Source organism: Megalopta genalis, chromosome 3 (genome assembly GCF_051020955.1).
Source record: "Megalopta genalis isolate 19385.01 chromosome 3, iyMegGena1_principal, whole genome shotgun sequence".
Taxonomy (NCBI): Eukaryota; Metazoa; Arthropoda; class Insecta; order Hymenoptera; family Halictidae; genus Megalopta; species Megalopta genalis.
In genome coordinates, this window is record NC_135015.1 from 25,708,811 (window position 1) to 25,723,538 (window position 14,728).

The 14,728-nt window shown below is 44.4% G+C and overlaps 1 protein-coding gene across 3 annotated transcripts in view; it reads right to left on the reverse strand.

Moving 5' to 3' along the window:
* The window catches only part of bi (T-box transcription factor bifid), a 208,951-nt gene that overhangs the window by 111,188 nt on the left and 83,035 nt on the right, over positions 1–14,728 (reverse strand). For 2 of the 3 annotated variants that reach the window (XM_033473505.2, XM_033473504.2), the window contains exons 3-4: positions 13,029–13,142; positions 6,894–7,056 (exon numbers count right to left, since the gene is read on the reverse strand). In XM_033473505.2, coding sequence (XP_033329396.1) covers positions 6,894–7,056; positions 13,029–13,142 — 277 coding nt within the window. The remainder of the gene's footprint in view (positions 1–6,893; positions 7,057–13,028; positions 13,143–14,728) is intronic. The other variant, XM_033473506.2, reaches the window with a different exon arrangement.

The window sequence follows — 14,728 nt, forward strand, 5'->3', positions numbered from 1 at the left end:
GTTAATTGTAACGTTAAAACGAATTAAATTTGCGGGAAGACAAAACAGCGATTATGTATCCGAATTTTTGTTTCCAGTTTCAATTTCAAGTAATTTCAGTAATTTATTTACTGCGAACAGTAAAGTGAACCTATTTCTCGCTCGATGCATTAGTTACCGTGCACAGTAAGTGAACCTATTTTTCACCGGATGTGTGTCAGCCACTGCTTACCACGGGATAAGGTTACATAACCTCAAATCCTCGGATCATCTCTGTCATATTTTCAAAGAGACGAAACGTACATATAAAACTCTGTCAAAGCATTCATCTCCAATATATAAACTTTTAACTAATTTATTATTATATCAAATCTTTTTTACAGTGTGTAAAATTTACGAACGTACGTTAACTAATTAATGTTATATTCTGCACAATTATCGAGGCCAGTGTTCAGGCAGGGAGTACAGTAATCGAGGCACAGTATTCAGTTAAACAGCACATTAACTGAATTAATCGAAGCACAGTAACTGACTTTTGTGGATCATGGCCACGCAGTAACCGGCTCCAGAAAATCTTTTCCTTTCTCCTAATAGTGACACGGTGGACTTTGTACTCGCGTCGCGGGAAAATTGATAGAAGAAACTTCGAAATTGATCTTTGTAGTCCTTGAGAGACGTCAATGAAATTGCTAAAGTTTTGGTCAGTTGCGGAAACCCCTGAATTTTCACTTTAATAGAACACTTGTCGCCGCTGGAACGCGCAATCGCTGTCGATCTGGGTTAACTAGGGACTCGTGTTTTATTGGCGATTTAGAAGAGCATCTTCCGGCTTTTCAGTGCTCCAGCTGATCGCCGGCACTCGGATTATCGAGTCGAGGGGTAAATTAGGATAGAGAAAATCTAGAAGCGATTAGCTGGGGAGCAAGACCGTCACAGAGAGAGAGAAAGAGAGAGAGAGAGAGCTAGAGAACAAGAGAGAAAAAGACAGAGAAAGAGAGAAAGAGAGAAAGAGAGAGAGAGAGAGAGAGAGAGAGCTAGAGAACAAGAGAGAAAAAGACAGAGAAAGAGAGAAAGAGAGAAAGAGAGAGAGAGAGAGAGAGAGCTAGAGAACAAGAGAGAAAAAGACAGAGAAAGAGAGAAAGAGAGAAAGAGAGAGAGAGAGAGAGAGAGAGAGAGCTAGAGAACAAGAGAGAAAAAGACAGAGAAAGAGAGAAAGAGAGAAAGAGAGAAAGAGAGAGAGAGAAAGAGAGCTAGAGAACAAGAGAGAAAAAGACAGAGAAAGAGAGAAAGAGAGAGAGAGAGAGAGAGAGAGAGAGACCGGGCGTCGAGAGGCTGTCAAGGCGCGCGCTTTTGTCGAACCACTCGAAACGAGGAGTCGCTGGATCTTCTTTATGCAACGAGCTGGTCGATCTGGGTGAAAGGACGAATGCCTGGCCGCTTTTCGGCGGCGCGGATTAAACGGCGAGATCAAGCATCCTTGATAAAGCCGGCTCGAGTGCCGCGGAGAACGGCTAAATCGGGGGAAAAACCACCGGCTCGGCGCAAAACACCACGCGATTCAGCCGTTTGTTCCCACCAGACGCCGCCCGCGACATCCTAATTTCCCCGCCGGGCCCTGGCATAACCGATGAAAAAGCTTCCGGCTTAATGCCTCCTCGAAAGATCAAGATATTTGCCTCGAAGATCTTCAGATTCTCCATCGAAACGCTCTTTTTTACCTGGTCGATTTGAAAGACGCGAGAAACGAACCCTGTTTGAGGAAGAAAACGTTAGTTTTGGGACCGATGTAATTCCTATGGGACCGATTCCTATGTAATTCTTTGTATATAGGATCACTTAGCGAGTACATAATTGTATTTTCCGCGTTTCGCGTTTACCGCGATCGCTGTTGTTATTGTCATTTAGTTGACAATAAGTTGTTATGTTTACGCGGAAGATCGTCGTGGAAGCTTTGGTTTGATGAGGCGTGAAAGGGTTATATCAGTCCCAATGTGATTCAGAAAGGATGCCAATCATCTTAAATAGTGTCAAGTGGTTCTATCAATCCCGACACCATCCAAAAAACGATGTTAATTTGAAAGATGCATGATACAGCCTTCGAGGAACAACTTCAAACAACGAAGAACTAAGGCTGCGTCATTTTAAATTGTATCAAAGGGTTATTTCCAATCCCGAAGATCCAATCTTTGAGGAACAATTTTAAACAACGAAGTGTCATTGTTGGATCATTTTAAACAGTGTCAAAAGCTTTTACCAGTCGCAGAATCGTCCAAGAACGACGGCAATTTGGAGAACGCAAGGTCCAGTCTTCGTGGAACAATTTTAAACAATAAAGGGTCAAGGCTAAGTCATTTTAGATAGTGTCAAACGGTTCTATCAGTTCTGATACTATCCAAAAACCATGTCAATTTGAAAAATGCGAGATACAGTCTTCAAGGAACAACTTCAAACAACGAAGAGCTAGGGTTCTGCCATTTTAAATTGTATCAAAGGGTTATTTCCAATCCCAGAACCGTCCAAGAACGGTGGCAATTTGAAAGACGCAAGATCCAGTCAGAGTTGAGTCATTTTAAATAGGTTCTATCAGTCCCAACACTATCCAAAAACAATGTCAATTTGAAAAATGCAAGATACAGTCTTCAAGGAATAACTTCAAACGACGAAGAGTTAGAGTCCTCTCATCTTAAAAATTCTATCGAAGGCTTCCATCAGTCCCACAACTACCCAAAAATGCTGACAACTTGAAAAACACAAGACACAGTCTGTCCCAACAATTTTAAACAACAAAGAGCCAGAATATTAGGTCATCACGAAGTGTCAACGGCTTCCACGAGCCCAAAACGAAGTCAATTTGAAAAATGCAAGACACAGTTTTCAAGGAACAACTTCAAACAACGAAGAATCTTCTGTCATTTCAAATTGTATCAAAGTCCTCCATCAATCCCAGAACCACCCAAAACAACCCTGACAACTAGAAAAACACAAGACACAGTCTGCCCCAACAACTTTAAACAACAAAGAGCCAGAATATTAGGTCATCACAAAGTGTCAACGGCTCCCACCAACTCAACATCGCCGAAAAAACGCCGGCAATTCGAAACACCCAATCTGCATCCTCCCAGAAAAAACAACATTAAACAACGAATTCCCGACGATACAACGAACGGTAACGTTCACAAAGTGGCCTTGTTAAAAGCCGAAGAAACCAGAGCAAACACGGTCGGGGGAACGTTCCGGTGGGATGACAAAGGGGTCCGTAGGACAGTTTTCACCGCGTTATCCCCGTCGAATTGGCCCAGCGGCGATCCATTAACCCCGGACAAGCTGCGTGATCCGAAAGCCGGACACTTTAAGCCCGATTCCCACGCACCGTGACGCCCGGGAAGGTAGATGTTAGCTCGAGCAGGGCGGCGCGGAGGAAACGGGAGCAGCGACAGGACCGGGCGAGAGGCCTGGTTCCCGGTTTTTCCCGATGTTTGCTGACCACCCCGTGTTTGCCCGTGCGCGGCGCGGCTCGAGACGCGCTCGAGGAAGCCGTCTCCGAAGGACTCGACTCGCCGAGTGCCTGATTTTTGTTTGCTGCCTCGGGATTTTCCCGACAAAGGGGCTGCCGAGCCGACGCGTCGCCGGCCAGGATTAGAGAGATCCGATCCTTCGAGACGTCCTTTCGGACGGGTCCCGGAGCTGTTCGCGCTAATTTCTCTGTCCGGCAGCGAACAGGACACCGGGACGAAATAATTACCGGCGGCTGGGAGTCGAGTCGAGGGTCCCCGGGCCCCCGTTTTCCCGGGCCCTTTCTCCCTCCGGAGTCGTCCAACGGCTTCCCAAATCGCTTCGCAAGCTCGTCGCAAACTCGCTCTCGCCGGCTGCGCAATTAATTCGACGAGAAACGTTCGGCGGCCGAAAAAAAAGAGGATGATGCGTCGATGCGTGGCGCGTCATCCCCGCGCGACCGCATGCGGCCCCAAACCCCTCCGTGATCTCCGATAGAAAAGACGCCGGCTGAAGGAGCGCGCGAGAGGACCCTGGCCATCATCTCGTCTTCCGCTCCAGATCCCGGCGACCAAAGTGTCCCGCATTATCCCTCGCAGATCCGCATCTTCCCCGAATCTGGAAAGGGTTGACGGCTGCCGGCGGACCGGCTATTAGCCCGCTCGAGGGGCTGCCGGCAGGGGTATTTTCTGGGCTCGTGCACAAACTGGATCTCTACGGTGCTCGCCGCGGTCGGAAGCCGTCCCGGCGGATCGTAGGTGAACCGTGGCTAACGTTGTGGAGAGAGGTTACCTTCCGCGGACCCTTCCCTCTCCCCCCGTTCAACCCCATCCGGGGCACCGGAGAAAAGGGGACGACTGGTGGCCGGTGGTTGGTGGCGCACCGCGCGATGCGTGCTGCCATGGTGGAACAAACGAGCGGGAGACGAAGAAGAAGAAGAAGAAGACGACGACAGAGAAGAAGAAGAAGAAGAAGCAGAAGAAGAAGACGGAGGCCACGATGAAGAAAAAGGCTGCCGGTAACAAAGGTCGGGCTGTGCCAGCCATTGACATCGCTCTGGGCCCCGGCTGTTCAGGAGAGGACTAGATTTCACGAGCCAGCGATGCAAGATCCTTCAAAGGACGCCGACACGGACTGCCGCAAAAAGGATTCGCAAAAAAAAGAGAACCGACGGGGGGCGGGCAGGGGGCTGCCGAAGGGAGGAGCGGTGGGGAGGCCGCTGAAAGAGCCAGGCTTCTTTGCGAGACGCTGGCTTCCGCAGGCCTCTCTTCTTCTCCGAGAGAAAAGGCGAGAGAGACGGGGGCTAATAGAAGAACTAAGGGGCGAACCGCGGACGGCGCGGGGGGCCGGGGACGCGGGATCGCGCAGCTACTTGACGGCGAAATCCATCGCGATAACTTAATCCTCGGATTAGCCCGCCACGCCGCACCGCACCGCACCGCACCGCACCGCACCGCGCCGCGCCGCGTCGCGGCAACACGGTTTGGAATCCTCGCGGAAATCCGATCGTCAACTGCCGCCGCCGCCCCCGCGGCTCCCCGACCCTCCGCCGCCGAATCCTTCTGTTTCTCGTCTCGTCGGAGGAAACACGGACCCCGTTTCCGGCCCTTTCGCAGGAGGGCCCCTACCTCCAGCAGATTTCCGGGACGGGTTGGGACCTCTCTCGTCTGCGAATTCCTGCTGAAGGAGTCGCTGGAAACTCCGCGCGCGTCCCGCAACTCGGTGGAAACTTTTCCACGGAGCTGCCGCGGTTCGGTTTACCTGCCGCGATCAGGATTAACTTGTAGAACATGTGTGTGTGTGTGGGAAACTGACGGAAACGTTGGTACTTTTTCTCATTCGGTTCTCGTGCGTTGTTGTTGGCGGAATGCATTATTATTGTTATTGTCATTAGGACGTTCCGCGAAACTTGTATCACCGATGGTACGTGCTTGCATGTTTATTGAATGGTAATATTTTGAATGGTAATATTTTATACTCGTGCGATTATGCTTGCGCGATTATACTCGCGCGATTGCGCTGAAAATATAGTTCGTAACGAATTTAGAAGCGGAGAATTCATTTGTAATGCGAGAATGGGTCGTAATAAGTTTGTTTTGTTGTTAGTAGTATAAATAGTAATAGTAATAGTGATAATAGTAGTATAATAATAATAGTAATAGTAATGATAGTATAAATAGTAGTAAAGTTGTGTTTGTCGTAGTATAAATACGATAATTAATAATTACGTATAGTATATCAAGTTTCAGAGAAATATCAAATGATCACTAAAAACAGCTCGGCACAGAATGTGTTGAACTGTTAATTTTACGCATTCGTGGCAGAACATGTTTATTCGTAACGTCGAGCAGTGGAAAGGGTGAACACATTTAACCCTTTGCAGTCGAGCGACGACGTTATATTATATTATATATAATAGGTTATATATTATAGGCGTCATTGTAAATCGTTATATCGCGTTCCGATATGATTTGAACATCATCAAATTTATTTGTATTTAAAAAACCTGTCGAATGTGTGTTGCACGAGTCGCGAAATTCAATTTCATGTGCATAAAATGCACTGGATTATGCAAAATGTAAGTGCTGTAGGTCAGAAAAATTATTTTGGATCGTAAAATTGATTCCGATTGAACTATCCTTTTATCCCCCTCCCTTTTCTACTATTTCTTTTATATATATACATTATAGTGAAAAGAATGCAGCAGTATTTTTAATTTTCTCTTTTGTCTTTGATATTCTGGCTTTCGTTTATTCATTTCTTGCTATGCTAAGTGTATCAAATATTCGCAGTCTATTTATTATTATTATTCTCGTTTTTAGTGTAAATGCTGGTAATTCTTCTAACTTTTCTATGATTATATTCGCGCTGTTATGCTCGCGCGACTTTATACTCGTGCGATTATGCTTGCGCGATTGTACTCGCACGATTATGCTTGCGCGATTTTATACTCGCGCGATTATACCTGCGCGATTATGCTCGCGCGATTATACTCGCGCGATTTTATACTCGCGCGCTTATTCTAGCGTGATTATACTAGCGCGATTATACTCGCGCCTATAAAAATAAATAATTATCATATGCCACGTGCATAATTTATATCAAAATCCAACATAGCCGAATCGAACGCAGATCTGCGATCGCGAAAGATCAAAAATGCCGAAATCGATTCCGGACAAACAGCAGAAATAACCAAAAAAAACCGAAAATAGCGATTTTCACGATCAATCGTGACGATTTTCAGGTCCCGCGCGTACAATTCTCGTCATCGTCGCGGACAGGGGACCGTAAACGAGCTTTTAATCGGCCGTGTCGTTCAAGGGGTCGCAAAGCTGGGCGAAAGTTAGGCGATTAATTGCGAGACACGGAGCTCCGACTTAGTGGCTAAGTAAGTAAGTAATTGTTTGGTTGGCGGTACGTACAATACTTACAAAGTCGTGCTTGTCGCTGATGTTGTTGGTGAGTTTCAGCTTGTGGAAGCTCACGACCTTCTGCATCCATTGCTCGCCGGTGCTCGGCGAGTCCGGATGGATGTACATCCTCTTCGGCATTTCCGGGTCGGCCTTCCCCGCCACCATCCACCTGCTGCAAGCCGAACGCATCGATTATGGTTGGACACGATCGGGAACGTCGGATCGCCGCACGGAATCTCGTGTCGCCGCGACGACACTGATTCACGACACGAATCCCGGTGTTTCGCGCCCGAAAACGGCGCGAAACATTTGCCGAGTGAAATCGTAGATCTACGGGGTGTCCCAAAAATGTCTCGCAATCCGGAAATTGGAGGTTCCTGAGGTCATACGAAGTAACTTTGCCCTTGGCGAAAATGCGACCCGCGGCTTCGTTTGCGAGTTATTAACGAAAAACGACGACCAATAGGAGGCGAGACCGGTTGGCGCTGAGCCAACGGGCGGAACTGGGCCTCCGCGCTCGTCGGTTGAGCCGCCTCGCGCAAGTCGTGCTCGCCTCTCATTGGTCACCGTTTTTCGCGAATAATTCGTAAACAAAGCTCTGGATCGTATTTTCGTTAAGGAAAAAGTTACTTCAAATCATCTCAGGAATCTCCTATTTCGGAATTGCGAGACATTTTTGGGACACCCTGTATATTCGACTTTTTTCATAGTTTACCGAAATGCTTTAATGCTCAATTCTGTTTTTATACACGGTGGTTTCTTCGCTCGATTTTTATTTAAAGCGACGCTGAAAAATACATTTCAAGTTTCTTTTTGGGTGATTTCGTTCGATTTAGCGAGGTTGAGCAGTTTTATGAACGAATTCTTTAGATATTTCTTATGGGTTTTGAAGCTATCGAGCTAATCCTCTATTTTTTTATATATTACAGGAGACGACGATTTTTTTTTTAGATAGGTTTTGATTTAAGATAGTTTAGAAAAATAAATTCAAGTTCCTTTTTACACGACCCCGATAGGATCCCTCTAAGCACCGGCTACCGCGATTGTTGTCTTTTAAGGGGAGGCGTGTCTAAACCGTTCGCAGTCCGATCATCGCAGGTGGGTCAAACGGCCGAAGGAAGAGGAACTCGTCGAACGAGTTCCAAAGTGGCTGCGGTCGCGTGATGTAATCACGTTCATTGTGGTCTCCGCGTTTCGATGCGCGGAGTCTCGACGTTTCTATCCGACTGCTCGCGAGCAGAAATCGTGCACCGTCGATCGTTCGAGCATCGTAGAACGAACGATAAATCTGCAGACGGTCTCTAATTCTTCCGTTGAATTCGGTCTGCTCGAATGTACGGGTGAACGGCAATTTTTACCGCAACGGAACGAAAAGGTAGCTCGCTTTGTGTGACAGTGTATCGGTAAATGTAAATTAAATTAGGTAAAATAAGGAAAATAAGGAAAGTAGGGGAAATAAGGAAAATAAAAGGAAAGTAGGGGAAACAAGGAAAATAAAAGGAAAGTAAGGAGGAGGGGAAATAAGGAAAATAAGGAAAGTAGGGGAAACGAGGAAAATAAGGAAGGAGGGGAAATAAAGAAAATAAGGAAATGACAGCGTATTGGTAAATGTAAATTAAATTAGGCAAAATAAAGAAAATAAGGAAAATAAGGAAATGACAGTGTATCAGTAAATGTAAATTAAATTAGGTAAAATAAGAAAGTAAGGAAAATAAGGAAAATATGGAAAATAAAGAAAATAAGGAAAACTAGGAAAATAAGGAATATGTGGAAATGACAGTGTATCAGTAAATGTAAATGTAAATTAGATAAAATAAGTAAAATAAGGAATATAAAGAAAATAAGGAAAATATGGAAAACTTGGAAAACTTGGAAAATATGGAAAATATTGAAAATAAAGAAAATAAGGAAAATAAAATAAGGAAAACAAGGAAAATAAAACAAGGTAAATAAGGAAAATGAGGAAAATAAAATAAAGGAAATAAGGAAACTAAAATAAGTAAATTAAGCAAAATAAATAAAACAGATTAGCGGGAAATTTACCGTTTAACATCTCAGCAGAAGGGAACCGATGATCGTTACCGTGCTTATGGGAGGATACGTGGGTGGATTCCGTAAAAGCGGAGAGGTCTGCGGGCGCGCGTATGTATCGTCGACAATGGGACAAGAACCGCGGTTCACGGAAGGACCTAAATATTTCGCTGGAAGTACGGGAATGATTTCGCGGTTGCAAAAAGCCATCGGACGGCGAGCGGCTCGGAATAGGATCCCGTTTCATTCATCGCGTGGGAATCGCCGCGCGGATTCGCCATTTACGCGCCGGCCGGTGCGGCCGCTCCGCTTAAGGAGCCGGATCGCTGACACGTTTCCTCGGATTCCGCCGCTTTGTCTCGAAGTCGGCCGCACGAATTTCCCCGACAGCTTTCCCGGGAGGGCAATTATGTTCCGTTTAACACCCTCGCGGCGCGTCGGAACGCGTCGTCCCGTCCGCCGCATCCGGCGAGAGCGCGCGGCCCGCGAGAACAAGAACCGCCGGGAAAAACGAGCCGGCAAAACGCTAAACGCGCCTGATTGTTCGCCGATCCGCGTCGTGAGAACGCGTGCCTGAAATCCCGGCCGCGTCGGATCTTCCGGGAAACTTCGCCGGTGCCTGAGCGGCCGCCGCGCTCCGAGTTTGGCCGCGGCTGCTCTTCGGGGCAGCTTGGCCACGCCCCCTTCAATTTTCTTCAATTCACGGTTCTATTCGGACCAGTTAAAAATTGTTATTCGAGTAACAAGTTTCTGATAATTAAAATTTTTCGTTGAGATAAGGAAAGAAAGGAGTCCAGGAGAAGTACACTTTGACTGCACTGCCAACCCTAAACGATGTTTATAAAATTAGTGTACTTTATTTAATCAAATTAAAATTGAACGATTAAATTTGAATATTCTAACGATTTGCGGATTTTAATAAGATTAAGAAGCCGTGATAAATTGGCGTAACAATCGATTTAAAAAGTAGAGTAATAATAAAATAATAGAATAACTGCGAAAAATAATTGAAACGATCGAACGAATTTCTTTCCCCCTTTTCCCTAAGTCTTAGTCTTTTTCTCGAAGTTGCAACAATCCCGACAGCTTCGGCTTTTAACCCCTTAACTTGTACGCTCGAGTTAATTCTATTAAAAACTGTGCACACTCGAGATAATTCGAGCGGCGTTGTATTTTATGCTGCTATAATTTTTCACACTCGAATATAATCGAGAATTGAAAATAACAATGTGAAAGTAATGAAAAAAAATCGTTTAATTGATATTTATCATTTACATGGAATTGTAAGCTCTCACTTATATATAGAATAAATAAGTAAGTATATAAAATATTCTATACTATATATATAAGCTATAACACTCTTATTTATTCAAGAATAAAATATAGCCTTTTTCCATGGAACAAAAGCGCAGTATATCAAAATTCTCCACCAAAGAATTGATTTTTCTTGGCCGGTTGTTTTTCAAAAAAACTGTGCGCTTGGGTTTAATCGAAAACATTGCATTTTACAGCGAAACGAACGACGCTTCGCTCGGTTCTCGTTCGCCAGCTGCGGCCGTTCGCGCGGCAAGGAAAGAAAGTGTTAAAATGAACCGGGAACACCGTTCCCGGATGACTGACGCTCATTTAATGATGCTCGTTCCTTTATTTTCCCCTGTCCAGGTTCACGCGAAACGCAAGACATCGAAGTGAAATGATTAGCGGTTTCGTCGGTGAAGATCGGTTGCAACGGAAACCGTGCAATTAATTGCGAGCCGTCCCTTTCGTCCGACTCCAAAGCGTGGAATCGTTTCGCGGAGATCGTTTTCGGCGGGATCGAAAGCTCGAGCCGGCGTTGCAATTTCGCGCGCATAAATTTCTGTCGGTCGAGGGCGAACGTTCGAGGCGCGAACTCCGAAAAACACGCGATAATCACGGCTCACGGACCAGTCGGACCGTGTAATTTCGGGCTCCGCTTGGCCCGAATATTCTCGTTTTTCTCGGAGGCGCCCGTTGCTAATTCCCCGCGAATATGTCACTATAATCAAACTTTTCGAACGTGATCGTTTCGAAATATAAATCTGGCCCGCGGAGAAAGTCGCGCCGGTGAATTACAGTGCCGAACGTCGTCGCGCCGATAAGAAGCCACGGCGCGTTCGCAACTCGTAATTTAACGGTAGAAATTTATTATTCTACGGGCACCGGTGCCCGGTGGAAAGTTTCGCGCGGACAATCGTGATTTTCTCGGCGCCGAATCTCGTCGTGCGACATCTGCGCGGAAAAAAGGTGCCGCGGAATCGTTGTTGCCGCGGAAATACGGGGTTGCAGGGAGAGCGCGGTGTTGCGAGCCTTCGGGCAAAGAGAGCCTCGTCGAACATTTATTTGAAAAATTGAAATTTCTGTGTATCAACGTGAAGTTACACGCTAAATTGATTTATCGGTACAATGATAATTTTATTCGTTAAATAATAGTAATACTTTTAGTCTATAAATGATTAAAATAATAAAGCGTCAGCACCTTTGATGAATAATTTTTTGTAAAAATGTTTACTTGAAATTTGACTGGAAATCTTTATCCGTGTGATCATGATTTCTAGAAATATTTGTAATAATAATAATGTAGAATGACTCGGAAAAGATTCATTCAAGTTCGTTGATTAATTTTATTCGTTGCAATTATTGACAAAAAGAATATAGAATAATTAAAAGAAGAATGCTGAAGAAGTTGTTGGACAAATTAAAAACATTGCAAGAATTTAGGAACATTGTCCCATTATTGTCAATCGATTGAAACTGTCAAAGGAACGAATGCATTTTTATATGTGTATAAATATGTGTAAAAAAATATAATACGTGAAATATATGTAAAATATAATATAAATGTTTTATATATCTTGAAATTATGCAGAGAAAGTATTCAGCTACAATTTAAACACGTTTCAGGATCCTTTTTCTTTACCAAAGAAAACGTTTTACATCCAGTTCCAAAGTTTTCTGGGCTCTCTTCGCGCCGATCTCCGCTACAAATTTTTATTCCCACGATTCAAAGCGGGGAAACGGAACGAGAAGCGATACATTTTAATTTGCAGTCTTACTTCCCGCGAGAAATGGCCGCCGCTTTGTTATTTTTTTAAAGAGAGCCATGCGAATGAAAAAGGAAAGCGACCGAGCAGCAAATTCTCCGTTGCTTCGGGTAAAACTACTTTCACCGGCCGCCGATTCTCACTTCATCATCGTCATCATCGTTATCGTTCTCATCATCATCATCGCGACGATCATCATAATCATCGCGACGATGATCGCCGTGGTCCGCGGCAACAAGACGAAAAAAGTAACTCATATCCGCGGGCCGGCCGCTGAAAACGCTAGGAACGCTTCGCGAAGGCATCGAACATAATCAGATAATTGCAATGAGTCCCGTGTTCCGAGAGGACCGCGGCGATTCGAGGAACAGTTGGGATCGTTAACGCGTCCCGTCCTTGTCAATTATACCTTTACGAGGCGTGGAACACGTGTGCACCCACGTCCGTTCGCCGCGATACTTCTGGACGCGTGGAAATAAGCGCGGTAAGTTCGGCAAAATTGCCCTCGAACGACGGATGAAAGATAAAGACTAACGAATGAGATTGTATTCGACGCTGCCGAATGAATATTCGATCGAATCACGATTCATTTAGATACAAATTAATTCGAATGAAATTGTGTCTCGAATTGTTCGAATAAAATTGTGTCTCGAATTATTCGAATAAAGAATTATTCGAATAATATTGTGTCTCGAATTATTCAAATAAAGAATTGTTCGAATAAAGAATTATTCGAATAAAGACTTTCTCGAATTATTCAAATAAAGAATTATTCGAATAAAGAATTTCTCGAATTATTCAAATAAAAAATTATTCGAATAAAGAATTTCACGAATTATTCAAATAAAGAATTATTCGAATAAAGAATTTCACGAATTATTCGAATAAAGAATTTCTCGAATCATTCGAACAAAGAATAATTCGAATAAACAGCAATGAAATGAATGAAATCGCAATGAATTATTCGAATGATATATTCGACTGAAAGGAATTCATTCGGACAACTGGCTTAGATAAATAGGTGCTTGTTGATCAATGAAAACTCGCTTACCTATTGTGGAACTTGTATCTGTAGTCATCCGCCGCGACGATGTCCAGCAGCAGCATGTACTTGGCCTTCGCGTCCAGCCCGGAAACTCGGAACTTCATCTGAGGGAACATCTGCCTAGACCCCGGATCAACAGATACACTTCGATTAGATATTAGCCATAGCCCAATTAGCAGTACTTAACTTATAATGAGTTATCAGAAAACGTTACAAAGTATGTATATCGAATTCGTTGTAAATTTTCTTGACAATAATATCGATTGTGTACTAAGAATTTGTTCCCGAAAGTATGAAACGTCAACTATTAAATATTAAATATAATTTATTTAGTGTTTACAGATGAAAACCCTTTGATGCAAAGATAATGGAAACGCAGCAAGTTCGTGGCTGATAATTAAACGACAACGCAGGATAAAAGCGGATGCTAGAATATTCCAGAAAAATTAGGTAGACCGTGATAAATAAATATCGATTATAAGAATATTTATTATAATGATCGACTGGCCTTCGCACAATTTCCTACACGATGCGATAAAGCGCGCGAGCCGAATTAGAGTAGAAAGTCAGCTGTTCGTCGATCGAATAAAACGAGGATAACCGGACGGTCTCGTTCGGGCCATTCGGCCGGATTTCGCGGGCCGGTCGCAAGAACGGCCCGGTTTCTTTGCGAAACGGCGTTCGATTCCGCGTGGCCGTGGCTCGCGCGGTATTTTCACGAAGCCGCGGCATTCCCTGTCGCCGAGCAGTGTCTTACAAAGCCCGCGCGGAAAAAGTGAAAACACGCCGGGCCACGAAACGGCTTGCAAGGCATTCGGCACCGGCCTCTATCGCGGGTCGGGCTCGCATCGGGCCTCGCCGCTGTCTCGCAGAAGGCGCCCTTTCTTCGTGCAGCCAAAGGGGATTATAATTCCCCGACGTGCACCAAGTGCCTCCCTAACTGCTCGCCAGGTTGCCGCGTGCTGATGGCCTCTCGCGCGCTCCGCGAGGATCTGCTTTTTATTCCGGGGAACGCGCGGGCCCGCATCTGACAGCGGCGACGATTGACTCGTGCACGTTTCTATCCCGACCTCTCGGCATTCCGTCGAGTGTCAGAGACAAGGCGGCATACAGAGAGCAAGAGAGAGAGAGAGAGAGAGAGAGAGAGAGAGAGAGAGAGAGAGAAAGAGTCGGTCCATCGATTTGTGGATTTACAATGCATTCGTTTATGCCAACTCAACGAAGAAAGGATTTATTTGACACTTTGACTGCCGCGCCAACAGTCCAAACAATTTCGTACAATTATATTGTTTTATTCGATCGAAATAAAATCGTCGAAAATGTTCTAGTGAATTTAGGAGGATATAACCAGAGGCGGATTTAGAATTCTATCGCCGCTCTTCTTAAACATTTTATTGTTTTCCTAATCCCAGTGCCTATCTGTTGTTCCAACAATCTATCAATCGTACTGTATCATTCTCTTTTATTTTTCCCCGTTTTCCGCTTATATTTTTCTTCTATTGTATCTTTTCCTTTATTCCATTCTCTTTTCTTTACTTCTTCTTGATATGTTGATCACGCGACATATTGTCATACTATTGTAATACAGAGGCTTCGTTCCATTGATCAAATAAATAGTATTGTTATTGTATTAATTATTAAATTATTGATATATATTTATATATTTATTTTATATTTATTTATGTATATATTCATATTAAGTATTG